This window comes from Leptodactylus fuscus, chromosome 8 (genome assembly GCF_031893055.1).
Source record: "Leptodactylus fuscus isolate aLepFus1 chromosome 8, aLepFus1.hap2, whole genome shotgun sequence".
Classification (NCBI taxonomy): Eukaryota; Metazoa; Chordata; class Amphibia; order Anura; family Leptodactylidae; genus Leptodactylus; species Leptodactylus fuscus.
The window spans coordinates 14,967,918-14,988,517 of NC_134272.1; the positions used below are offsets into that span (position 1 = coordinate 14,967,918).

General features: G+C 47.7%; 3 protein-coding genes across 5 annotated transcripts in view; 1 reads left to right on the forward strand and 2 right to left on the reverse strand.

The window, feature by feature from the left end:
- The window catches only part of LLGL1 (LLGL scribble cell polarity complex component 1), a 409,866-nt gene that overhangs the window by 323,389 nt on the left and 65,877 nt on the right, over positions 1-20,600 (reverse strand). The gene's annotated exons all lie outside the window — the stretch shown is intronic.
- Positions 2,565-11,046, forward strand: SHMT1 (serine hydroxymethyltransferase 1). 3 transcript variants are annotated; one of them, XM_075285543.1, is made up of 12 exons: positions 2,565-2,611; positions 3,830-3,949; positions 4,899-5,044; positions 6,535-6,650; positions 6,858-7,018; positions 7,621-7,702; positions 7,798-8,010; positions 8,342-8,458; positions 8,553-8,675; positions 9,291-9,407; positions 9,692-9,802; positions 10,083-11,046. In XM_075285543.1, the coding sequence occupies exons 2-12, from the start codon at positions 3,854-3,856 to the stop codon at positions 10,253-10,255; spliced, it is 1,455 nt and encodes a 484-aa protein (XP_075141644.1). In that variant the 5' UTR covers positions 2,565-2,611; positions 3,830-3,853; the 3' UTR covers positions 10,256-11,046. The 3 variants fall into 3 exon arrangements, with proteins under 3 accessions (XP_075141644.1, XP_075141646.1, XP_075141645.1); XM_075285545.1 differs by lacking the exon at positions 2,565-2,611 and adding an exon at positions 2,827-2,844; XM_075285544.1 differs by lacking the exon at positions 2,565-2,611 and adding an exon at positions 3,305-3,384.
- Positions 11,272-20,174, reverse strand: SMCR8 (SMCR8-C9orf72 complex subunit). Its single transcript, XM_075285192.1, has 2 exons — positions 17,834-20,174; positions 11,272-15,456 (listed from the first exon to the last, which is right to left on the reverse strand). Exons 1-2 carry the CDS (start codon positions 20,107-20,109, stop codon positions 15,003-15,005), a joined length of 2,730 nt encoding a protein of 909 aa, XP_075141293.1. The 5' UTR covers positions 20,110-20,174; the 3' UTR covers positions 11,272-15,002.

The following is a 20,600-nucleotide window of genomic DNA, read 5'->3' on the forward strand; positions in this document are numbered from 1 at the left end:
TTCATTGCTATGAGTAACAGACCCCCTTTCACTAGCCTTGAGGAATCTCCTCCGGTAATATGTAAGATTTCACGATGCATCTATGTGACACAGTATAGCATTCAGACATGGAGGGGTTAAATAAGATGCATTTACATGTAGTGACTGATATGACTAATAGCAGAGAAAATCACATGGGAAGAGCCCCCTCTACTGCCATTGTTCTGCTATAACAGCCAGATATTTACTGATGAAAGAGTTTTCCGACCATTAGAAGTGATGGCAGATCTCTATGGCCTTGGCTACACTGCAGATTTTAGTAGCGCTTCTGATTTTTTAACAGCTATGGTCCACAAAACTGCAAATTCAAATTTTTGCATTGGGCGGTTATAAGGCGAGGAACCCAGTGTTCATAAATCTGAGCCAAACACAGTACAGGGATAATACACACAGTGATGTCACAGTACAGGATAATACACACAGTGATGTCACAGTACAGGGATAATACACACAGTGATGTCACAGTACAGGGATAATACACACAGTGATGTCACAGTACAGGATAATACACACAGTGATGTCACAGTACAGGGATAATACACACAGTGATGTCACAGTACAGAGATAATACACACAGTGATGTCACAGTACAGGGATAATACACACAGTGATGTCACAGTACAGGATAATATACACAGTGATGTCACAGTACAGAGATAATACACACAGTGATGTCACAGTACAGAGATAATACACAGTGATGTCACAGTACAGGATAATACACACAGTGATGTCACAGTACAGAGATAATACACGGTGATGTCACAGTACAGAGATAATACACACGGTGATGTCACAGTACAGAGATAATACACACGGTGATGTCACAGTACAGAGATAATACACACGGTGATGTCACAGTACAGAGATAATACACACAGTGATGTCACAGTACAGAGATAATACACACAGTGATGTCACAGTACAGAGATAATACACACAGTGATGTCACAGTACAGGATAATACACACAGTGATGTCACAGTACAGAGATAATACACACAGTGATGTCACAGTACAGGGATAATACACACAGTGATGTCACAGTACAGAGATAATACACACAGTGATGTCACAGTACAGGGATAATACACACAGTGATGTCACAGTACAGAGATAATACACACAGTGATGTCACAGTACAGGGATAATACACACAGTGATGTCACAGTACAGGATAATACACACAGTGATGTCACAGTACAGAGATAATACACACAGTGATGTCACAGTACAGAGATAATACACACAGTGATGTCACAGTACAGAGATAATACACACAGTGATGTCACAGTACAGGGATAATACACACAGTGATGTCACAGTACAGAGATAATACACACAGTGATGTCACAGTACAGGGATAATACACACAGTGATGTCACAGTACAGAGATAATACACACAGTGATGTCACAGTACAGGGATAATACACACAGTGATGTCACAGTACAGAGATAATACACACAGTGATGTCACAGTACAGGATAATACACACAGTGATGTCACAGTACAGGGAAAATGTCAAAAGTCATGCGGCAGAGAATGTTTAAGACACATAGTGGGGTTAATGATGTGTTTCATAGTAAGACAGGGTTTCTGGGAAGGATTTTGACGCGGAAAAATCCTGACCTAAAAATCGTCTTCCATGGAAATCAATGGGAGCCAGCCATTTTTTTTTTTCCGCAAATGGTTTGTTCCCACACGCAGAAAAAAGAAGCGACCTGCCCTTTCTTCAGGCGGATTCAGCTGCAGACATCCGCCTCCTTCCCTCCCTCCCTCCCAGGCCCATTCATTTTGGCCTAATCTGAAGCAGAATGCCGCGACTACATGCCGGCGCATCCAGATTATTGTAATGAATATTTTGCTGAGGTTTATCGACCCCCCATTGACTTCCATTCGGACGGGGGCCTTGCTTCCATGCTGATTTTTCACCAATAACTGACATATTATTTCCTTTCCGCGGTTCTGAAAAAACCTTTCGAGGAAAAAACTCGCCTATCGAACAAGTGTTTTGGTACTTTCCAAATCCTTATGTAAAGTGCTCAGTGTGAATATACCCCAAGGGTCCGTTCCCACAGTGCGGTACCACCAATGATTGTAAGATACAAAATGGCGGTTGTATATATGACCGCCACACCGTGCACACGCCCTTTTAGGGATTGCTATTCTGGTAATTGTCTACTTCGCTCTGCCCTTAGAGGGACTGTAAGATGTGATGTGATATGTACATGTTATTGTTACTCAGTGTCTTCTATAGGCTGTCTATGTGTTTATAGCAGGCTTTGAGCTTTCTTGGCCCCCTATAGACAGATCACACCCTCCATTGTGCATCCTTCCTGTCACACCACAGAATTTAGCAGGTGAGTCCTCCAGCGGGAAATTTGCTGTTCCTTCATTGGCTGACGTGAAGTAGTACTCAGCAGTGATTGGTCAGTTATCTCGCGTGCTGCTTGGTGATTGGACTGTGATATTCAGTACCTGGCTGTGATTGGTCGGGCTTTGTGCCGGCTTTTACAGTGTGGGAGAGAATTCAGTGAGGCCGGGATAGGAGTGAGGGCAGCGGCGGGGAACGTGAGTGACCGGGAAGGGGTGACCGGAGGGGAGATGACCGGCTGGGTGTCAGACAGAGGGGCGGGGGGCGTTGTGATAGGTCTACCCAGAGGAGTAGGGGGCTGTGCGTGTATAACACGTGTTCTTTGTCCTGGGACACAAGTTGTCAGGAGAGGCGTCTCTGTCCTTGGGAATAGGTTGTCACTGTCCTGGGAAATGGGGGGCTGAGTCTGTCCTGGGACACGGGTTGTTGGGTGAGGGAGAATGCCTCTGTCCTGGGATATGGGTTGTCAGGCGGCTGCTTCTGTCCTATTGCATGGGTTGTCAGTGTCCTATGACGCATATTTTCAATGCTCCCATCTTGTTCTGGGAAAGCTGGGTATAGTATTGCAGATGCACACTTGATAGTCACCCACCTTTCCTCTGAGAAAACGTTGTACCTCCCTGTACCGTAGCTGTTGTACGGGCAGCCATATTAGTGGAGACCCAGCTTTCCCAGAAGCAGATATAACAGCTGAATAACATTTTAGTTTGACTGTGGGAATGATTTACATCCTTTCTGGCACTTAGAGTGTTAACCGCGCCATGTACAGCTGTTGTCCTGCTCGCAGACCTTTGATACCATGCGAGACTTGGCCAATTTCGCTTGCAGCCTTCTCCCGCCCTTGAAAAGTTAATATGTAAAACTTGTTTTCGGCCCCCATGACCGGTCCTAGCGGCGTGGTGAGACTTGTGGTCTGACTCTTGTGAGCGTCTTATTGCCCTGAGGATATTGCAGGAGACATACCTGTCAGGTCAGTGACCCTGTCATTATGGGTAGTGTCATTGATCTGCTGCATATAAGGAGCTGACTACCAGGTGAGAGGCAGCGGGTACAAAGGTGGGTGCAAAGAGCTTCATTTTGGGGTTCAGCCGTCCCTGCATTTAACTTAGTCTTCCTTGGACCTCTATGGAGCAGGATAAGGGGTGCAGAAGTTTTCGCTGCACCCATGTGCCAGTTTTGTTCAAGTCTTTGCCTCTGCCATCATGCTTGCTGTCAGTGAACCAAAACCTTTCTTCTCACAGCTGAGCGTTTGTCACCGTTGTATCCGGTCCAGGCAAAAATCATTCCCTCTGTCCTAATACTTTGTAACAATGTATCAGTGTATTGAATGAGGATTACCTAAACAGGATTGTCCCCATTCATTGACAGCAAGCAGAGATCTTGAATTGAAACCCTTTCTAATATTTTTTGCTTAGGGGTGAAGTATCTAAGGCAGGACCATGGCGGACTCCCCGGTGTTCAATGGCGGGCACAGCGACCTATGGGCATCTCATAACCAGATGGTACTGGAGCCACTCGAGACAAATGATCCAGAGGTAAGGAATTGGGACCTAGAAATCCAAGTTATTCAGATGAATATAAGGGGTGTCACCCAGCTTTCTATGGACCCTGAATGTCCTAGAAATCTGCCGTATACCATATTGCAACCCAAAATAGTTACATAGGCTGTGCAGGAGGGAAATGGAAGCTAAATGTAATTTAGGGTTTATAAAGTGATGATATATTGCTAGGGTATACCATCACTTTGTGATTGTAGGGTCCCCCTCACTAAACTGGAGGCGGAAGGGGCACAGTGCTGATTTAGCTTTTCCCTGACCCTTAGGGTCAATGCACACGGAGTATTTGGGCGCAGATTCTGACACGGAATCTGCATCAGAATCCGCGTGGAGAAAACGCCTCCCATTGACTTCATTGGGTTCCTGAAAAAGGAACCCATTGAAGTCAATGGGAAATTTTTTCTCTGCACAGATTCCATGTCAGAATCCGCGCCCAAATACTCTGTGTACATTGACCATTACTTAGAACTACAGCCCCTGTCCCTCCATTCATGTCACAGACTATCAGGTAATATACTATTAAAGGGGGGGTCCCAACATCTGGGATCCCCGGAATCACTTGTGACTGTAGCATTTAGGCGAGTGCTGCAGCCTCTTCACTGAATAGCAAGCACAACGCCATACATTCACTTGAATGGGACTGAGCTGCTGCAGTACCATGTGACCAGTGAAGTTAATGTTACTTGTGTTGCTCCCCCAAGCAGTTGATTTCTGGGAGTCCCGGGTGTTGAACCCCCACTTATCAGATATTAATGATCTATCCCAAGGATCGTAGATCAATATTTAACTCACCGCTTTAACTCAGTTTGGGACTGTTTTAGTCAGGTGGCGGATGAAGGATGTGCAGTGTGTTAGGGAATCGATAGATTATGACATATTTAGTATCGCTTGTACAGATCAATCATACTTTATTATTCATTTGCAAAAGGTATATCAGATTATCCGTAAGGAGAAGCACCGGCAGCGCTACGGCCTGGAGCTCATCGCCTCTGAGAACTTTGCTAGCTGTGCGGTTTTGCAGGCTCTTGGCTCATGTCTGAACAACAAGTATTCGGAAGGTTACCCTGGACAGAGGTGAGAGGGCGACACCAATGTGTTATATTATAAGGGGCAGGGCTGATCCTGCCTGATAGATATGGACTCCTATTCTTGTAGCTGCAGCAGAAAGCTTTGCTGGTGATGGCAAAGGTCATCGCTGCCACCGTGCTGATATTTAGGGTCCATTCACACTGAGTTTTTTGGCAAGGAAAAATCCGCTTCAGGAATTGGGAAATGTTTTTTTCCTTCAGCGCAGTGTATGGACCTTGAAAAAACCACTAGCGGTTTTTCCACGCGGTTTTTCCACACGGTTTCTGCCAATTCTACATGGATTTTCCGCTTCTCATTGACTGTGTTGGGTTTTACAGCTGGAATCCACCTGAAGGAAGCTTTTCTTTCCCACTAGCAGGGAAAAAAAGCTAGCGGAAACCATAGAACTCTATAGGGAGGCGCCTTTTCCATGTGGATTCTGACAAGGATTCAGCGCCAAAATTCTCACCAAAAAACTCTTGTGTGAATGGACCCTTAAAGGCTAGTTCACACGTGGGCAAAGGGGCGGATTTTGACAGCGGATTTCGCTTCAAAATCCGCCCCTTTACAATGGTGGTCTATGCAGACCGCCGGGCTTCTTTTTTCTGCTAGCAGCGGGCTGCTGCTAGCGGAGAAAAGAAGTGACATGTCCTATCTTCAGGCGGAAGCCGCGGCACGCTGGACCGCGGCTTCCTTCTAGCGGGAGCACCCTCCTATGTCGGCTCATTCATTTGAGCCGACATAGGAGGGGAAAGCCGCGACCGCGATGGTCGCGGCAGGCGAGTTTTGACCAGAGAGAGACGCGGCTCGCCGCGTCTCTCTCTGTGTCAAAACCCGCGCATACGGTTCACATGTGAACTGACCCTAAAGGGGTTGTCCAGAATTAGGAAAGGGTATCCACTTTTTATTAAAGGTGTTGTGCAGCATTAGAAAAAACATGGTTGTTTCCAAAATCAGTGCCACACTTGTTCACAGGTTGTGTGCAGTTCAGTCCCACCTTAGAGAGGACCTTTTATGCAGAACTGATATCCCTGCACTGCTAGAGGGGTCTTTACAGCTCAGTGTCAAGGAACAGACCCTCTGACCGTGCTAGACTACGGATGAGTACTGTCACGGGCCAGCTATGACGCTGAGCTGTAGGGCAGTTCCCCTGACGGTGCAGGGATATTGGTGCCGAAATTAACGGGGGCATATACCGGCTTTCTAGCAGTATACAGCTCCACTAATGTGAAAGGTCCTCTTTAATGGAGCTGAGCTACAATACAAGACACAACCCATGGTCCGGTGCGGTGCCGCTTGCGACTGTTATTGGTTCTGTATGGATTGTGTTTTGTCTATGCAACTTCCATCCAATCTTATACGTCTTCATCCTGACAGACTACAAACAAACCCTGTGTGTAGTCAGATTTTGCAGACTTGTTGCTCTACTACATCTGCCCCTTCTTCTATACACAGTAGGGGGACTATAATGTTGTCTCTTATATGTGACCTCGCAGGTATTACGGCGGCACAGAGCATGTGGATGAATTGGAGAGGCTGTGTCAGAAGAGAGCTCTGCAGGCGTACAGTTTGGACCCCCAGAAATGGGGGGTGAATGTGCAGCCGTATTCAGGTGAGAGGACATGAAGACAAAAATTGTACAGCCATTTATTTTGCTTTAATGATGTTTTAGGCCAAGTCCACACATAGCAGACTTTTTCCACCAAAGATTTTGCAGCGTATCTGCGCCACAAGTCATATGTATTGTTATGGATTTTGCTTTGTGTTTTACCCTTTGCATCGTGAATAAACATCTTTCCCCTTTCATTTCTGGTTCCAGGTTCCCCTGCAAATTTTGCAGTTTACACTGCCCTGGTGGAGCCTCACGGGAGGATCATGGGACTGGATCTGCCTGATGGGGGTCACCTTACCCATGGCTTCATGACCGACAAGAAGAAAATCTCTGCCACGTCCATCTTTTTTGAATCCATGCCATACAAGGTGAGCAGGTCCTTCCCAAGACGCCCCATGTACATGGACGAATCAAGATTAGAAAATCCGTTCCTTATATTGACTTCATTTCCCAGCTAAATCCAGTCCAGACAGCTGGACTGTCTGCATCATAATGACCTATGAGGCCAGGAGCCCCCGCGTCCCCCTGTTCTGTATATAGCATAGGACAATGGAGTTGCAATGAGGTGTCATAGAACACTATGATACAGGAAATCTGGGTCGCCAGATTGAGTCCAGATTTCTCCATGTGCATGAGGACTGAAACAGATCCAGGATTAGAAAACCAAGGCTGCTTTCGTTGCGTTCAGATACAGTGCCAAGGCCTGCCCACAGGTTGTTTCTGGCATTGTAGCGCCATTGAAATGAATGTGGAGGAGCTGCAGTACCTCGCACAACCTGTGGACAGGTGTGGCAGCATGTGCATATGTTTAATTTGTGGGATGCAGCGACCTTTACACTGTTGTGATGATATTGGTGAGGATGAAGCTACAAGGATTAGTGTGATCAATAGGGATCGTATATAGGTGATGAGTCCAACAACCAGCAGTATTTTTTTGTTTTTTTTGGTTAATCGCTCATCTCATTCGCAGGTAAATCCAACCACTGGTTATATCGACTACGACAGGCTAGCAGAAAACGCCCGCCTGTTTCATCCCAAACTAATCATCGCCGGTAAGTACTACGACTCCCATCATCTTATCACATCTTATTACTGACAAGGTTGCAAAATTTTAACAAAAACTTTTTTTTTTTTTTTTTTCCCTCAGGTGTCAGCTGCTACTCCCGGAATCTGGACTATGCCCGGATGAGGGCGATTGCTGATGAAAACAACGCTATCCTCATGGCTGACATGGCCCATATTAGCGGGTTGGTGGCGGCCGGTGTTGTGCCTTCTCCTTTTGAACACTGTGATGTTGTCACTACCACAACCCACAAGACCCTGCGCGGCTGCCGTGCCGGCGTCATCTTTTACCGAAAAGGTGTGTTAACCATCTTTAAAGGGGTATTCCTAGTCCACAGGTTGGTGGGAGTCTGAGCACTCAGACCCCATTGATCAGGAGAAGGGTGGAGTATTGCCCCCATTCTGAATGGTCAGTTTTGACAGCAGATAGCCAAGTGCTGTAGTTCAGCTACCCCCAGTACCAGTGTGTGCACGCTGTCCAACCACTGCTCCATTCAGAACCCGTGGACAAAACTGTCCCGTTCTTCTGATTGGAGGGGTCTGACCCCCACTGATCTGCAAGTTATACCCATCTTGTGAATAGAGCTGTAAGAAACACGGCTGCAGAACTGACAGAATTTCTTCTTCAGGAGTCCGCAGTGTGGATCCAAAGACTGGGAAAGAAATCTTGTACAACTATGAGAGTCTTATTAATCAAGCTGTGTTCCCAGGCCTACAAGGCGGACCTCATAATCACGCTATTGCAGGTACCGCCCACCTCCGGGGTCTTACCTCATATTTTCTTTGACAGGTGGTAAATGATGCCGCAGACACTTACATTCCACATCATGACTTTTACAGGTATTGCCGTCGCCCTAAAACAAGCCATGAGCCCAGAATTCAAGTTGTACCAGACACAGGTCGTCTCCAATTGCCGAGCATTGGCGGCTGCCTTGGAAGGATTTGGTTATCATATTGTTACTGGTGAGAAACTAACGTTAAGATTATTATATGATGGAAGGATTTACAAAGTTGATGAGCAAGATGGTAATCTAAGAAACCAATATAGTGGGAAGGGTCTGTCAAGGAAGGGATTGTTTACTTTGAGGAGGTCTGCAGAAAGCGTGAAGTGCTAGGTGGCATCTGCTCTCTGCAACCTGCTAATAGGGCCTATGGATAAGGATTGTCCTCACATTTAAAGGGGATTTTCAGGAGTTAAATATTGATTATGTAATCAATATGTGTTCAATAGGGGTCTGACACCTAAGACCCCCCCCCCCCCCCATCGTTGAGCTGCTGCCTCTTCACTGGATACCAAGCACAGCGCCATACATTGTATAGTGGCTGTGTTTGGTATTGCAGCTGAATAGGACTTCGCTGCACGATGAAGCCTGTGAAGCAGAAGCAACGCTCACCTGAGCATCAGATCGGCCTGTTGGCCCCCCCACCCATCATTTATTGATGATCTATCCTAAATATGTCATTAATATTAAACTCATGGAAAATCTCTTTAAAGTGGAATTTCCATGACAAACCTTATCAAGGGAAGGCACCTGGTTTGCATTACTAGAAGCCATCTTCTCCTCCATCACTTTACAGGAGGTTCTGATAACCATCTCATTCTGGTTGACCTGAGGAACAAGAATACTGATGGAGGAAGAGCGGAGAAGGTCCTGGAAGCCTGCGCCATTGCTTGTAACAAGAACACCTGTCCAGGTAAGTGCGCATCTCGGGGAGGTCCAATGTAAGGAAGCTATGGATGGAAACTGAAGGCAGAAAATCTGTACCCAGAGGATTCAGATGTACGCCGAGGCAGGGGGTACCATTGTGAAATCCATTTATGGGTGAATTTATACGTGGCAGACCTGTTGCAGAAATTTTAGTAACTGAAAGTTAGTTTTGTACATGAATGTGTAGAATAGGACAACCATTACAATCTCACGTATAGACTTTGCACTGTGTCAGTGAGAATTTACATTTGCAATCTGTGCCCCCAACAGGTGACAAGAGCGCCCTTCGTCCCAGCGGCCTTCGTTTTGGGTCCCCAGCCCTGACGTCTAGGGGATTTAGAGAGGACGACTTCAAAAAAGTTGCACACTTCATTCACCAAGGTGGGTCGCAGTATAGTTATTAGGATTTTCCTCTTTTTGATGTCCTCTTTACTCTGTGCAGCATGAAAAGGATAATGGATTTCCCAGCTCGAAACCCGGACCCCTTACATTATTGTGACCTATCTTAGGAGTCTCTGCCTCACTGCGGCTCCACTGCCCGGTACTGTGTATAGTATGGGGCAACAAAGCCATGGAGAGGCAGGGATTCCTAGTATCATGGGGTCACTGCAAATAGTCCCATAAATGTTGTGCCCATCTTCACTGTGCTTTATTTTTTTAGGTATCTTGCTCACACTGGAAATCCAGAATGAAATGAACCCCAAGGCAACCCTGAAGGAATTTAAGGACAAACTAGCATCAGATGGCAAACACCGGGAGAAGATCTCTGCCCTGAAGGAGGAGGTGGAGCAGTTCTCAGGCTCTTTCCCTATCCCCGGCCTGCCTGACCTGTGAATATATCCAGCTCTGGCCTCCGTTCATCATGGACGAAGGGCTGTATCTATGTATAAGAGATGGTTAGTATCCCCATGTGGTTGATCCGATGCCACAGTCACTGCTGCTCTACTTAGGAAATAGATCCGTACACTGGATAAGGCTTATGAAACATGGCTATTAATAGGAAATGCGATTTAATACTGTCCCGGGCACATGATTCAAGAATCAGAAATGCTGGAATACGACATCATGCCTTAAAGTGACTTTACAATTGGGCGTTTCCACGCATTGAACGGCATCTGAACCATGGGTTTGGGGTACCAGTCAAAAGCGTGTGCCTTGTACTAATAATAATCTGGCACTATATGATGGTAGGTGCTAGAATGGCGTGTCTACAAGTAGGTTCTCTCAGGCCTGGCATGTATCCAGTAGGAGGCGCTGCCTCTGTCATCTTTTTTGACCATTACTATTATGCTCTGCCCTCTGTGTCCTTGTCAAACCAGATAGGTTAGATTTAGGAGAGGTGTATTTAATGGGACTTGGCAGAGGGTGTGTTAGGTGTAACAGCGGATGGAGCTGAGGCAGCGTCACCTACTAGATCCATGCCATAGCAGGACCTACTTTGACCCACTCCATTCTAGTATCATCCCTACATGGTCCTACAGTCCATGAATCTAATGTTACCACACTGTGGTTATATCCAGGGTCCTGATGGTTCAGATGTCTCTGTACTGCACTACTGCCTCTGCAGCGCTATCATTTTAGATGTTTATATTACGGTACTGCCTTTCCTGATGGAATAAATGGTTTCTTTATGTGTAAATATAGACCAATGTTTTGTTCTGGTCACAAGTTAGAAGAATAGACTATTTCTGGAATATGATTTCGTCTTCTAGAGGTACTTAAGAATTTGACAGGTGTGATATTCAGGAGCCTCAGAAAGCTAGGTGGTAATCATCCAGCTTTCCTACAACCAGCTACCATAGAAGTGCAATAAAAAGACAGGTACAGCTGACACGGAGATAAAACCATCATTTATTCCAGCGTGACAACAGATTTCGACAACACAGATTTTAGGTTCATGCAGCGTGGTGTGAGCACAGATGGGTCCTCGCATGCACCAATATAAACAGGGAAATCTTTGGTACACCAGCTCGTTCTGCGACTACAACTCCCATCATCTTCTAGTTGGTGTAACAAAGGTTTACATGAGTCCCTTATGGGGCCGTCACTGCAGGACGGGGAAGCAGATGTTCTACAAAGGTCTGTATTGCTGAAGAGCTTGGAGCTGCGGTCGTGGTTTGAACCCTGAGTGTTATGTTCGTTCCAAGTAGAAGGCACTGGAGGAGTTAGGTTACCTTGCATTAAAGATCCTGGCGCGAGGCCCTAGTCCTCCAGTGTGCTTTGGCTGAAGGACAGGAGTTAGCATGGATGCATGTCTTCTCTTCTTCATACAAGCTCTTGGTGCGAGTGGTTAAATAGCGTCGACAAGGAGCAGTAATGTCCAAAGCAAACGGATTCACAGTTTTATAAAGAAATCAGATCTATAAATAGAGTTCACATTGTGTCAATTTACAGAGATGATACCGATGAGGAGACTGAACCAAAACACCAGCAGTTATAAAGCGGGTATCGGCTCACAACATTCAGATTCTTTACTAAACCACTAGGGGTGTCCTTCCCTTCAGTCCTTTGGATAAGGGTAACTTGCCAATTGTTGGGGTTCAGACTGATCACATGACTGGGGGTTCTGGTTCCCTGGCAGGTCATGTGCGTTGCTGCTTCAATCTATATGGCTATCTTTGGCAGTCCCCATAGAATAGAATGATGCCGCCATATGTGCAACCTGCTACTACATTCATATGGGGAGTACAAAGGAGCCTATTCGTGCGATCTGTGGGTGAGGATCACCCCTTTAGGGTCCGTTCACATGGAGGAAAATGGTGTGAAATTTCAGCACTGAAAAAAATAGCCCCCCATTGACTTTGATGGGTTGCTTTTTCTCAATGGGAGGCTTTTTTTTTTTCAGCTTCACCAAATTCCTCTGCGTGAATGGACCGTTAGGCTGAGGCCCCACGTTGCAGAAACCTTTTTTTTTTTTTGCAGATTTTGCTGCCATTTTTTGGGAGCCAAAGCCAAGAATGGCAACAATAAGAAATATCTAGGAAGTTCTACCTACTGCAAAAAAAACCCCTGTGCTCCGCATATAATATAAAGGGGTCCGCCGGGTTTTGGCAGATAGAAAAGTAACTTCCTCTCTGCTGATTTTAAGCAGAATCTGGGACGGAGTGCTAGTGTGAACCTGGTGTAAGAATGATCTTGAGCAGTCACATGACCACAAAGGCCAGGACTCCTATAAGGCAGGAAGAAGTCCCGCTTTGTACAAAACTGGTCAGATATCAGTAATGTGTGACTGACCTCTTCTGTGTTTGCTGAGGCTTGTAGTCCCACAGCCAGTCTGATTGGTTTAAAGTGTTAAGACCCTGTAATAGCCGAGACTCCCGACTGTAGACAACGTGCTCACTGTCTGCGCAGGAAACCGGAGACAATGGGGAGTTGTGCGGAGGAGCTGAGATCTGCACCAACAGCTTGTGCTTGGCAGCGATCACTTCCACTCACTTGAGTTCAATCTTATGACGGACATAATGGCACACAAGAAAACTAGGGCTCTGGCTACTGTGCAGCTGCAAGTCCTGGCTTTAAAGGGGAAGTAGCCAAGTCTACATGAATGGAGAACCCCTGGCAAAACTGATAAAGGACTATGTCTAGTGCAGGCCTGAGGGGCGGAGCATGGACAGATGTCCCCACCCACCATGACTCCAAATGCCCAAGAGGGTGGCCCGGGGTCTTTGCACTGAATGCCCCTCCCATCAGAGCATAGGAGGAGGGGCTAAGGCACTGCCTCTTGAGCATTTATAGTCACGGCCTTAAAGGAGCTTTTCTCAGACCTACATATTGATGTCCTCTCCTTATTCTACATCATCAACATATAATTGGTGGGAGTCCGACACCAGCCACTGATTGAAGAGTGCTTTGGCCTCAGACAACAAATTTCGTGGGTTACATGGTACACTCAGTCCCATTAAAGTGAATGGGGCTGAGCTGCAATACCAAGCGCAGCCACTACACAATGTACAGCGCTGTGCTTGGTATTGAGAGTAGAGGCTGCAGCGCTCATCCGAATGCCACGGCACCCTCAAACAGCAGATCCCATACTGGTGACCTCTCCCTAAGGACAGATGACAGACTCCCATTAATCAACAAGGCCAACGAACAGGAAATAGATGTAATGAAATTACGCGGCGACCGACACTTGGCAGCGTCACAAGACGAGCCCACATGATCCTCACAAGTCGTCTCAATTAGTGCAAATCAATGACATGGAGAAGGAACAAGAGACCTCGTGACCCGGATGACGGGCGGAGGAGGAATCCTAAACTACCCAAAAAAATAAAATACGAGATGTGGGAACCTAGATCAGAGTGCAAACGCTAAATAATACTGAGCATGCAAGGATATGGCTGAGAGGGGGCGACACTGGCTGAGGTCAGAGGGACACTAACCCTAAAGGAGTCGGCTCCAACCTGTGACTAACAGGACCGGACATCCTGCAGAGTTACCGAGCTAAAAGCCTTTGGTTGTCAGGGCATGCTGGGAGTTGTAGTACATGGACAGTTCTGGGGGGAGGGGTCAACGCACATTGGCTTTCTGGCAGGATAGAATACCGCACATCGATGGCGCCCTCTGCTGCAATTATTAAAACTAGTTGTCAGGGCTGCAGCGTTATTCATATAAACTAGGTAGCTGGATGCTTTAATAGCGCCCCCTAGTGTCATAAGAACTAAAATGGCAGGATTTATAGGACGGATGGATGACAAGGAGGGGCTGCCTCTACTCTGTACAAAGGGCTCAGCACAGTCCATGCTTTAAAGGGGTTGTACCAAGTCATCCCCTTTGGCACCCCAGCTGCTGTGAAACTACAACTCCCAGCATGCTCCATTCACTTCTATGGGAGTACCAAGAACAGCAGAGCTGGTGTGCATGCTGGGAGTTGTAGTCACAATAGCTGCAGCGGTGAAGATTGCCGAGACTGGAGATATGTGACAAAGGAGAGGGGAGCTTTAAAAGTGGCTGATAAAAGGGAACAGTAGATACAAAACTAATACAAGGGTCTGTTCAGATGGTGGTAATGAGACGGACACTGCCTCAGATTCCTGTGCACTGACACATATCAGCCCCAGATGAACGGGCCTGGTCAGCCAACTGTCTCGCAACGCAGAATCCGCAGCAAGATGCATCCTGCTTCAATCTGTACCTCCCATTGAATACAATAGGAGCAGATCGGGTCCTGATTGTGAGACCGTACCCACCTTAAAATGAGTGCCCCTGAGAAGCCCGACTCTGGGGTTAGTGTCCCTTTGCCACTCTACATGGCTCCTTTATCTGTCAGTCTAGGACCGTGGTCTCCATATACAAAACTACAACTCCCAGCATGCTCCATTCACTTCTGTGGGAGTTCCAAGAACAGCAGAGCAAGTATGCATGCTGGGATTTGTAGTGCCCCTGCCTGGAGACCACTCCTCTAGGTCCTCAGTAGTACACACTGGCAAAGACATAAAAGATATCACATAAGTGACAAACAAAAAAAGGCTAAGAAAGTAAGTGAACCCTCAGACTACTTCCTGGCCACAGTGCAGACCTACCATGCCTTATACATCCACAAGTGTCCATGGGGGAGGGGAGGGGGGGGGGGGGATCTGTTCGGTCAAATCTTGTATAAAACGCTGGGGATATAGTCAAATCTGAGCACCGGCAGCTGCTGCGTCCCCGATTCCCTTAGGTAATGCATTTTGAGGAGCTCCGAGAGGTATTCTATGATCTTACTGTCCTCGCGGGTGAGGCCGAGGAACTTCCGGAGGAAGGCGTTCCTGCGCTGTGCTATAGACTCCTCGCTCTCCTTCTCCCGGATGGCCAGGTGGACGTGATGGCAGAAGGTGAAGAGGAAGGCCATGGCGCTGAGCTGGGTCAGCTTACTCTGCACGTGCATGTAGTAGGTGCTGCCCTTCCTAATCTGTGTGCGGTGGTCTGCCATGGGGTGGAGGAAATGCCCTCGGTACACCGGGCACCGCAGCGTCTTGTTGTCGGCGTCCAGGATGCTGATGTATCGGCTGTATCGGCTCAGGGAGTGGACGGTATTGGATCCTGCTGGCGAGACCCCCCTGTAACAGGAGAAAGATAATGATGTAATGGGTACAACAGACAGGGGGCGCATATTAATGGGATCAATCCAGAACTTGGTACAGGTCATGAACATCAGATTGGTGGGACCCCGACAGATCAGCAAGTAGAAGAGAATGAAGTGTTCAGGTGAGCACTATGGCCCCTTCATAAATATCAATGGTAGCGCCATCATCTGTATCGTGGCTGTGCTCGGTACTGCAGTTCAGTGACTGATGAACATGATGTCATAGGTCTTAAAGGGCTTTTTGTCGCATAAAATATTGATGACCTATCCTATAGCATGGTTAAAGAGGCCACATTTGGGCCCTTAAAGGGGGTTGTCCAGGGAACGTGAAAAAAAAAAACAAACCAAAAACCCAAACATAATCTCTGGAACCAGACAGTGATGGGAGACACCGGAGATAGGGGACGTGGTTTTTTTTTTTTTTTTTTCTTTCTGCTTCCCATAATTCCTGGACAACCCCTTTAATTTAATACCAAGCACAGCGCCATACATTGTATAGTGGCTGTGCTTGGTATTGCGGCTCCGTCCCATTCCGTGAGCTACTGTTGTATGATATGACATCTTCAGTACAGGGAAGGGGCCACAGTGCCATCACCTCTTCAAACAGCTGATCGGTAGGGGTGCAGATGTCAGACCATAGTGATGTCCAATCCTAAAGATACAACATCCCAGAAAATCCCTTTAAAAGATTCAGTTTATTAAGTATAGGCTGACGATTGTAACAGGCAGCGCTGCAGTGTAAAGTATTAGAAGCCTGCAGAACTTCTCATGATCCAATGAATGCGCACCGCACCCGTCTTGAGGCGAGTTACAGCGGAGACATCTATTGGGCACCCGGGCGGGCACGGTATACACAAATCCTCTCTCTGTGACCTCTACCCACCCCCATCTGCCATGTCTTACTACAATGTTGAAGGAACAGAGCAGGTTTTAAGGAGGCGGTGGCATCTTTAAGGTTGTATAATGGCTTCCAGGAGGGCCATCTGGTACAGATAATTCAGAAATAATCCAATATCGGGATGTGGGAGAGGATTGAGTTTACTGTAATATCAGTACAGAGCACGGCCTGAGGGTAGAACTGTAAAAGGAGATTAAAATCGTGGGGAACTACAACACCCAGCATGTCCTGATCTTTTCCAGGAATTAAATATCGATGACCAACATCATGTGCTTGGGTGCACGCGCCACTTCTCTTTCACAAGCCAGCGATATCACATTCAACATGTGGAGTGTTGCAGCTCAGTCCCATTCAAGTGAATGGGGCTGATCTGCAATACCAAGTACTGCCACTATACGATGTACGGCGCTTGGCATTCAGCAAAGAGAATGTGAACGCTGTGGTTTCTTCTAACAACTGATCGGTGGGGGTCCTGTGTGTCGGACTCAATATTAAAAGGGTCTTCCGGGATGCGGCAGAGGTGCAAGAGTCAGACCTCACTGATCTGAGATTGATGGCCTAATAATACTCTTGACCCTACAATCCTATACATAAGGCATAACAAAGAATCGGTGTAGTGTAGAGGGCTCCTTTAACACAGTAAGGAAACTAAGTCTCTGGAGAAGTTGCGGACGGCGGGCGCTTCCCTTTCAAGTCTGGAAAGTTCTACAGTAAACGAAATAATAAAAGAAAGGGGAAATGAAGTCCCTCTTACTCCTCCTGAACACCCACAAGTATAGAGCACGGGCGAGCCCTACTGATCCCACTGCAAGGTCAGCCTGAAGATACAGGCCCAAAGGTCAGGCTGCACTACTGAGACCTTCTAATGACAATAGGTTTGGTTGTTCCTAGAATATACGCGATCCTAGGAGGCCCTCACTTGGTGTGGCCCCTGTAGTTGGCACTGACTGCACCCCTAACATGCCTGCTTGGACATATACGCATAGGGTGAGGCCTAAACCTAGGAGCGCATGCATTCTAGGAAGCGCCCAACATGTATTGGGAGATAGGTCGTCATTGAGATCAGAAGTAGATGGAAAAAGCCTGAGGCTGCACTACTGCAAGACACTAGGCCTCGATTTCCCCATGGTGGGACTATTAAAATATTATCTCATCTTATTTGAACGACCGTGATACAAATCGGCAGACGAGATTCACGTTAGTGTAAACAGAGCCTAAGGCTGGGGCTACATTACAAAGTCGTACATTGCTGTGTGCACTGAGCCTAATGAAAGGAAATGTCGTTGGGTTGCAACTTGCAAGTATTTGATACAATTTTAGCAATCGTTTGCAAGTTGTAACGTGACTGCATTTACTTTCAGTAGCCTTAGTGGCAAGCTGGGTGTCATGGTCCAAGTCGCCTTGTATCCCTAGCCTTAGAATACAAGCTATGTCTTGGGGGGGGGGTCTTTACCTCTGAAGACCAATCAGCTTCCACTTCTGGAAATCCATGACGTGCAGTGGGGAGGTCACCCATGGCTTGATAGGTTTGGCAATATGTCCGTTATTGGGGACAAACACGGACAAAGCAGTCACTAGTTTTTTCACAAAGGCTTCCTCTTCGCCCAGCACTACCAGGGTCCTGCCAATGAGCAGAGAGTAAATGGCTGGGTGGGAGAAGGGGTACTGCCTAATGAACATCAGAGCGTTGTGGCCAGCTTTCCTCTTTTGGCGTTCGGTCAGGGTGGTAATGGGGGGAGGGGAGGGTGTCCTATCGGAGCAGGTGGAGGTGCTGCTCCTGTAGCTGGTAGAGTCCTCATCCAGAGGCGTTTTTTCGGCATCCTTACTGCTTAACAGGTGGTTGGACTCTGGAGGTGAGGAGACTTCCCCAGAAGGGTTGTCCACATCTTCTACCGAGAACTTCACCTGCCCGAAGGTCTGGTTCACGTGCCTACCAGGCTGTGGTGGGACACTCACTACAACACCATCTCCGGGCACAAGAGCGCCACCTAACTCTTGAATGTTTGGACTATCTGCCCGTATACAACAAGCAGGGTCCACCGTCATGTCACCCTCGTTAGCTTTTTCGTCACCCTGCGTGGCACCGAATTCATTGGCACTTTCTTCATCTTCAGCGGTGGTTTCCTCTTCATTTATGGCTATTTGGTACGTGGCTCGAAAATCTTCGGGGATCACAGTTTCAGAGGTACAAGTGCTGAGAACTTCAATGCTGTCTTCACTGATGGTCCTCCGGTTACCCACCTTTCTTCTCGACTGCGGACTAGGATTAAGCCTCAAGCACGGTTGGCTCTCAGAGTGGATAAGGAGTGTAGACTTCTCTGTCCTTAAGACCTCAATGCTTTCCCCGCTACTTATACTCCCTTTGGTTTCTGCCTCAAGACACTCTGAATTGCCTGGAAGGTCACTAAGAACCGTTGCATCTTGATCATCATCGAACAACTCTTGTTCGATTTTAATTGGGACGGATTCCACGCTGGACTTGTAGGACTCCATACTGCGTGAAGGCTTCATGTTCAGGCCTTCAGCAAACTTGGCGCTTGGCACGTTTTGGTGGATTCCCAGGGTGTCTGAATATTGGCGATTGATCAGCTTAGGATTCCAGGTCGAGACGTCCTCGAAGAGAAAGTTTGCAATGGCCTGCTGCCCCAAAAAGGTCTGGTCAAGATGGTTCATGATTAAGTAGCTCACGTCGCCCCTATAGCGCTTCTCGATGGTGGTCAGCAGTTCTATCGTCTGCGTGAAGAAGTAGAGGTCCACCAGTTCCTCCAGTGTCTTCAGTTTTTTATCAAAACACTTTGAGGACTTTGCTTTTATGAACTTGGGGGTGTAAGAAGGTCTGGGGGTGAACATCTCAGACTCTTCAATTCCGTTGTGGACATCCGGTTCAATGTCGGGCTCGTCTGTGGTGCTCTCGGGCACATACGGCTGGTAGTCCTCTCCTTTCAGGTGTCTATAGGGGTAGGACTGGATCTGTTTCAGGAGGTCTTGGTGTTCGATGATGGACTTCTCCACATTGGCGAGCTCGTTGGCCTTCTCGATCGCCTGGGTGGTGTAGAATCCAGTGTGGTCAGTCTTCTGCTGCTCCTCCATCTCGTTCAGCAGGACCGTCCGGGTATAATCCAAGTCCTTGAGCTTCTTCTCCAGCTCGTTGGCGAACGCTTTACGGTTTCCAGTCTTCAGACATTCGGAGGCTTTGGAGAAGTCGCTGGAGAGCTCCAGGAACTGCTCCATGATCTTGTCTTCGTCGGTGGAGATGTAGGCCATGCAGAAGGGGCGCACGAAACCTCGCGCCTCCAAGTCGTACAGGGTCAGGTGGTGCACATAAGCAAAGGCCCCTTCCTTGGAGTCCCCCAGAACCACCTTAGAGTCCTCTACAAAGTTCAGCTTGGGGTAAGAGGAGCCAGGGGGGTGACCCACAAAGGAGGCCTGGTAATCCACCGACATGATGCGGAGGGAGAAGTAATTGAGGTCAAAGGCGCCCCGGACCCGGGGGTCGTCGGGGATGGTGAGAAGCGGCTGAGGCCCGACCTGCTCCGAGAACTCCGAGATCAGGATGAAGTCCCGGCTGAATTGGGCCCCCGAGAGCCGAGACCAGGGGCTGCTCTCCCCCTCCGAGTACGGGAAGAGCGGCACCGAGTATTCCTCCGGCAACCCCGGGGAGATCTGCAGCGGGTAGTCATACTCCTCGTCCCGGGTAAAGGCCACCAAATCCGGCGACCCGATCATCATCCCCCTCCCTGCGCTCCGCTCCTTATCACAAACACCTCACACGGAGGAAGCCATCTTGGATTGCGAACCACATGACCTCTGACTGACGTCACGGATTCCCGGGGAACACCGCTAGGACGGACCCGGGCAAATATCTGGAACGGCTCTGATGGAACTGAATACCGGTTCCCGGGGGTTACCGACCTCCTGCATTACTGATAACGGGAGAAAACCGGAGAGTAACGCATTAGTGGGGGATGCCGGGAGTTGTAGTTTTGGAACGGTCACGTGATCAATGTTGGCGGCCGTGATTTGTACGGATACGGAGGAGGGTCATTCTAGATCACGTGACGTCACACCACATCGAATATCGCTGCGACGGTCAACATTGCGATTTGGACAGTTTGCGATTCGATTACCGGTCGTTACAATCATTATTTGTCCCTTAGAAGAATGAAAATCGTGAGAGTCTGAGAATTTGTAGTCCCGAGTTGATCACGTGATCCTTGTCA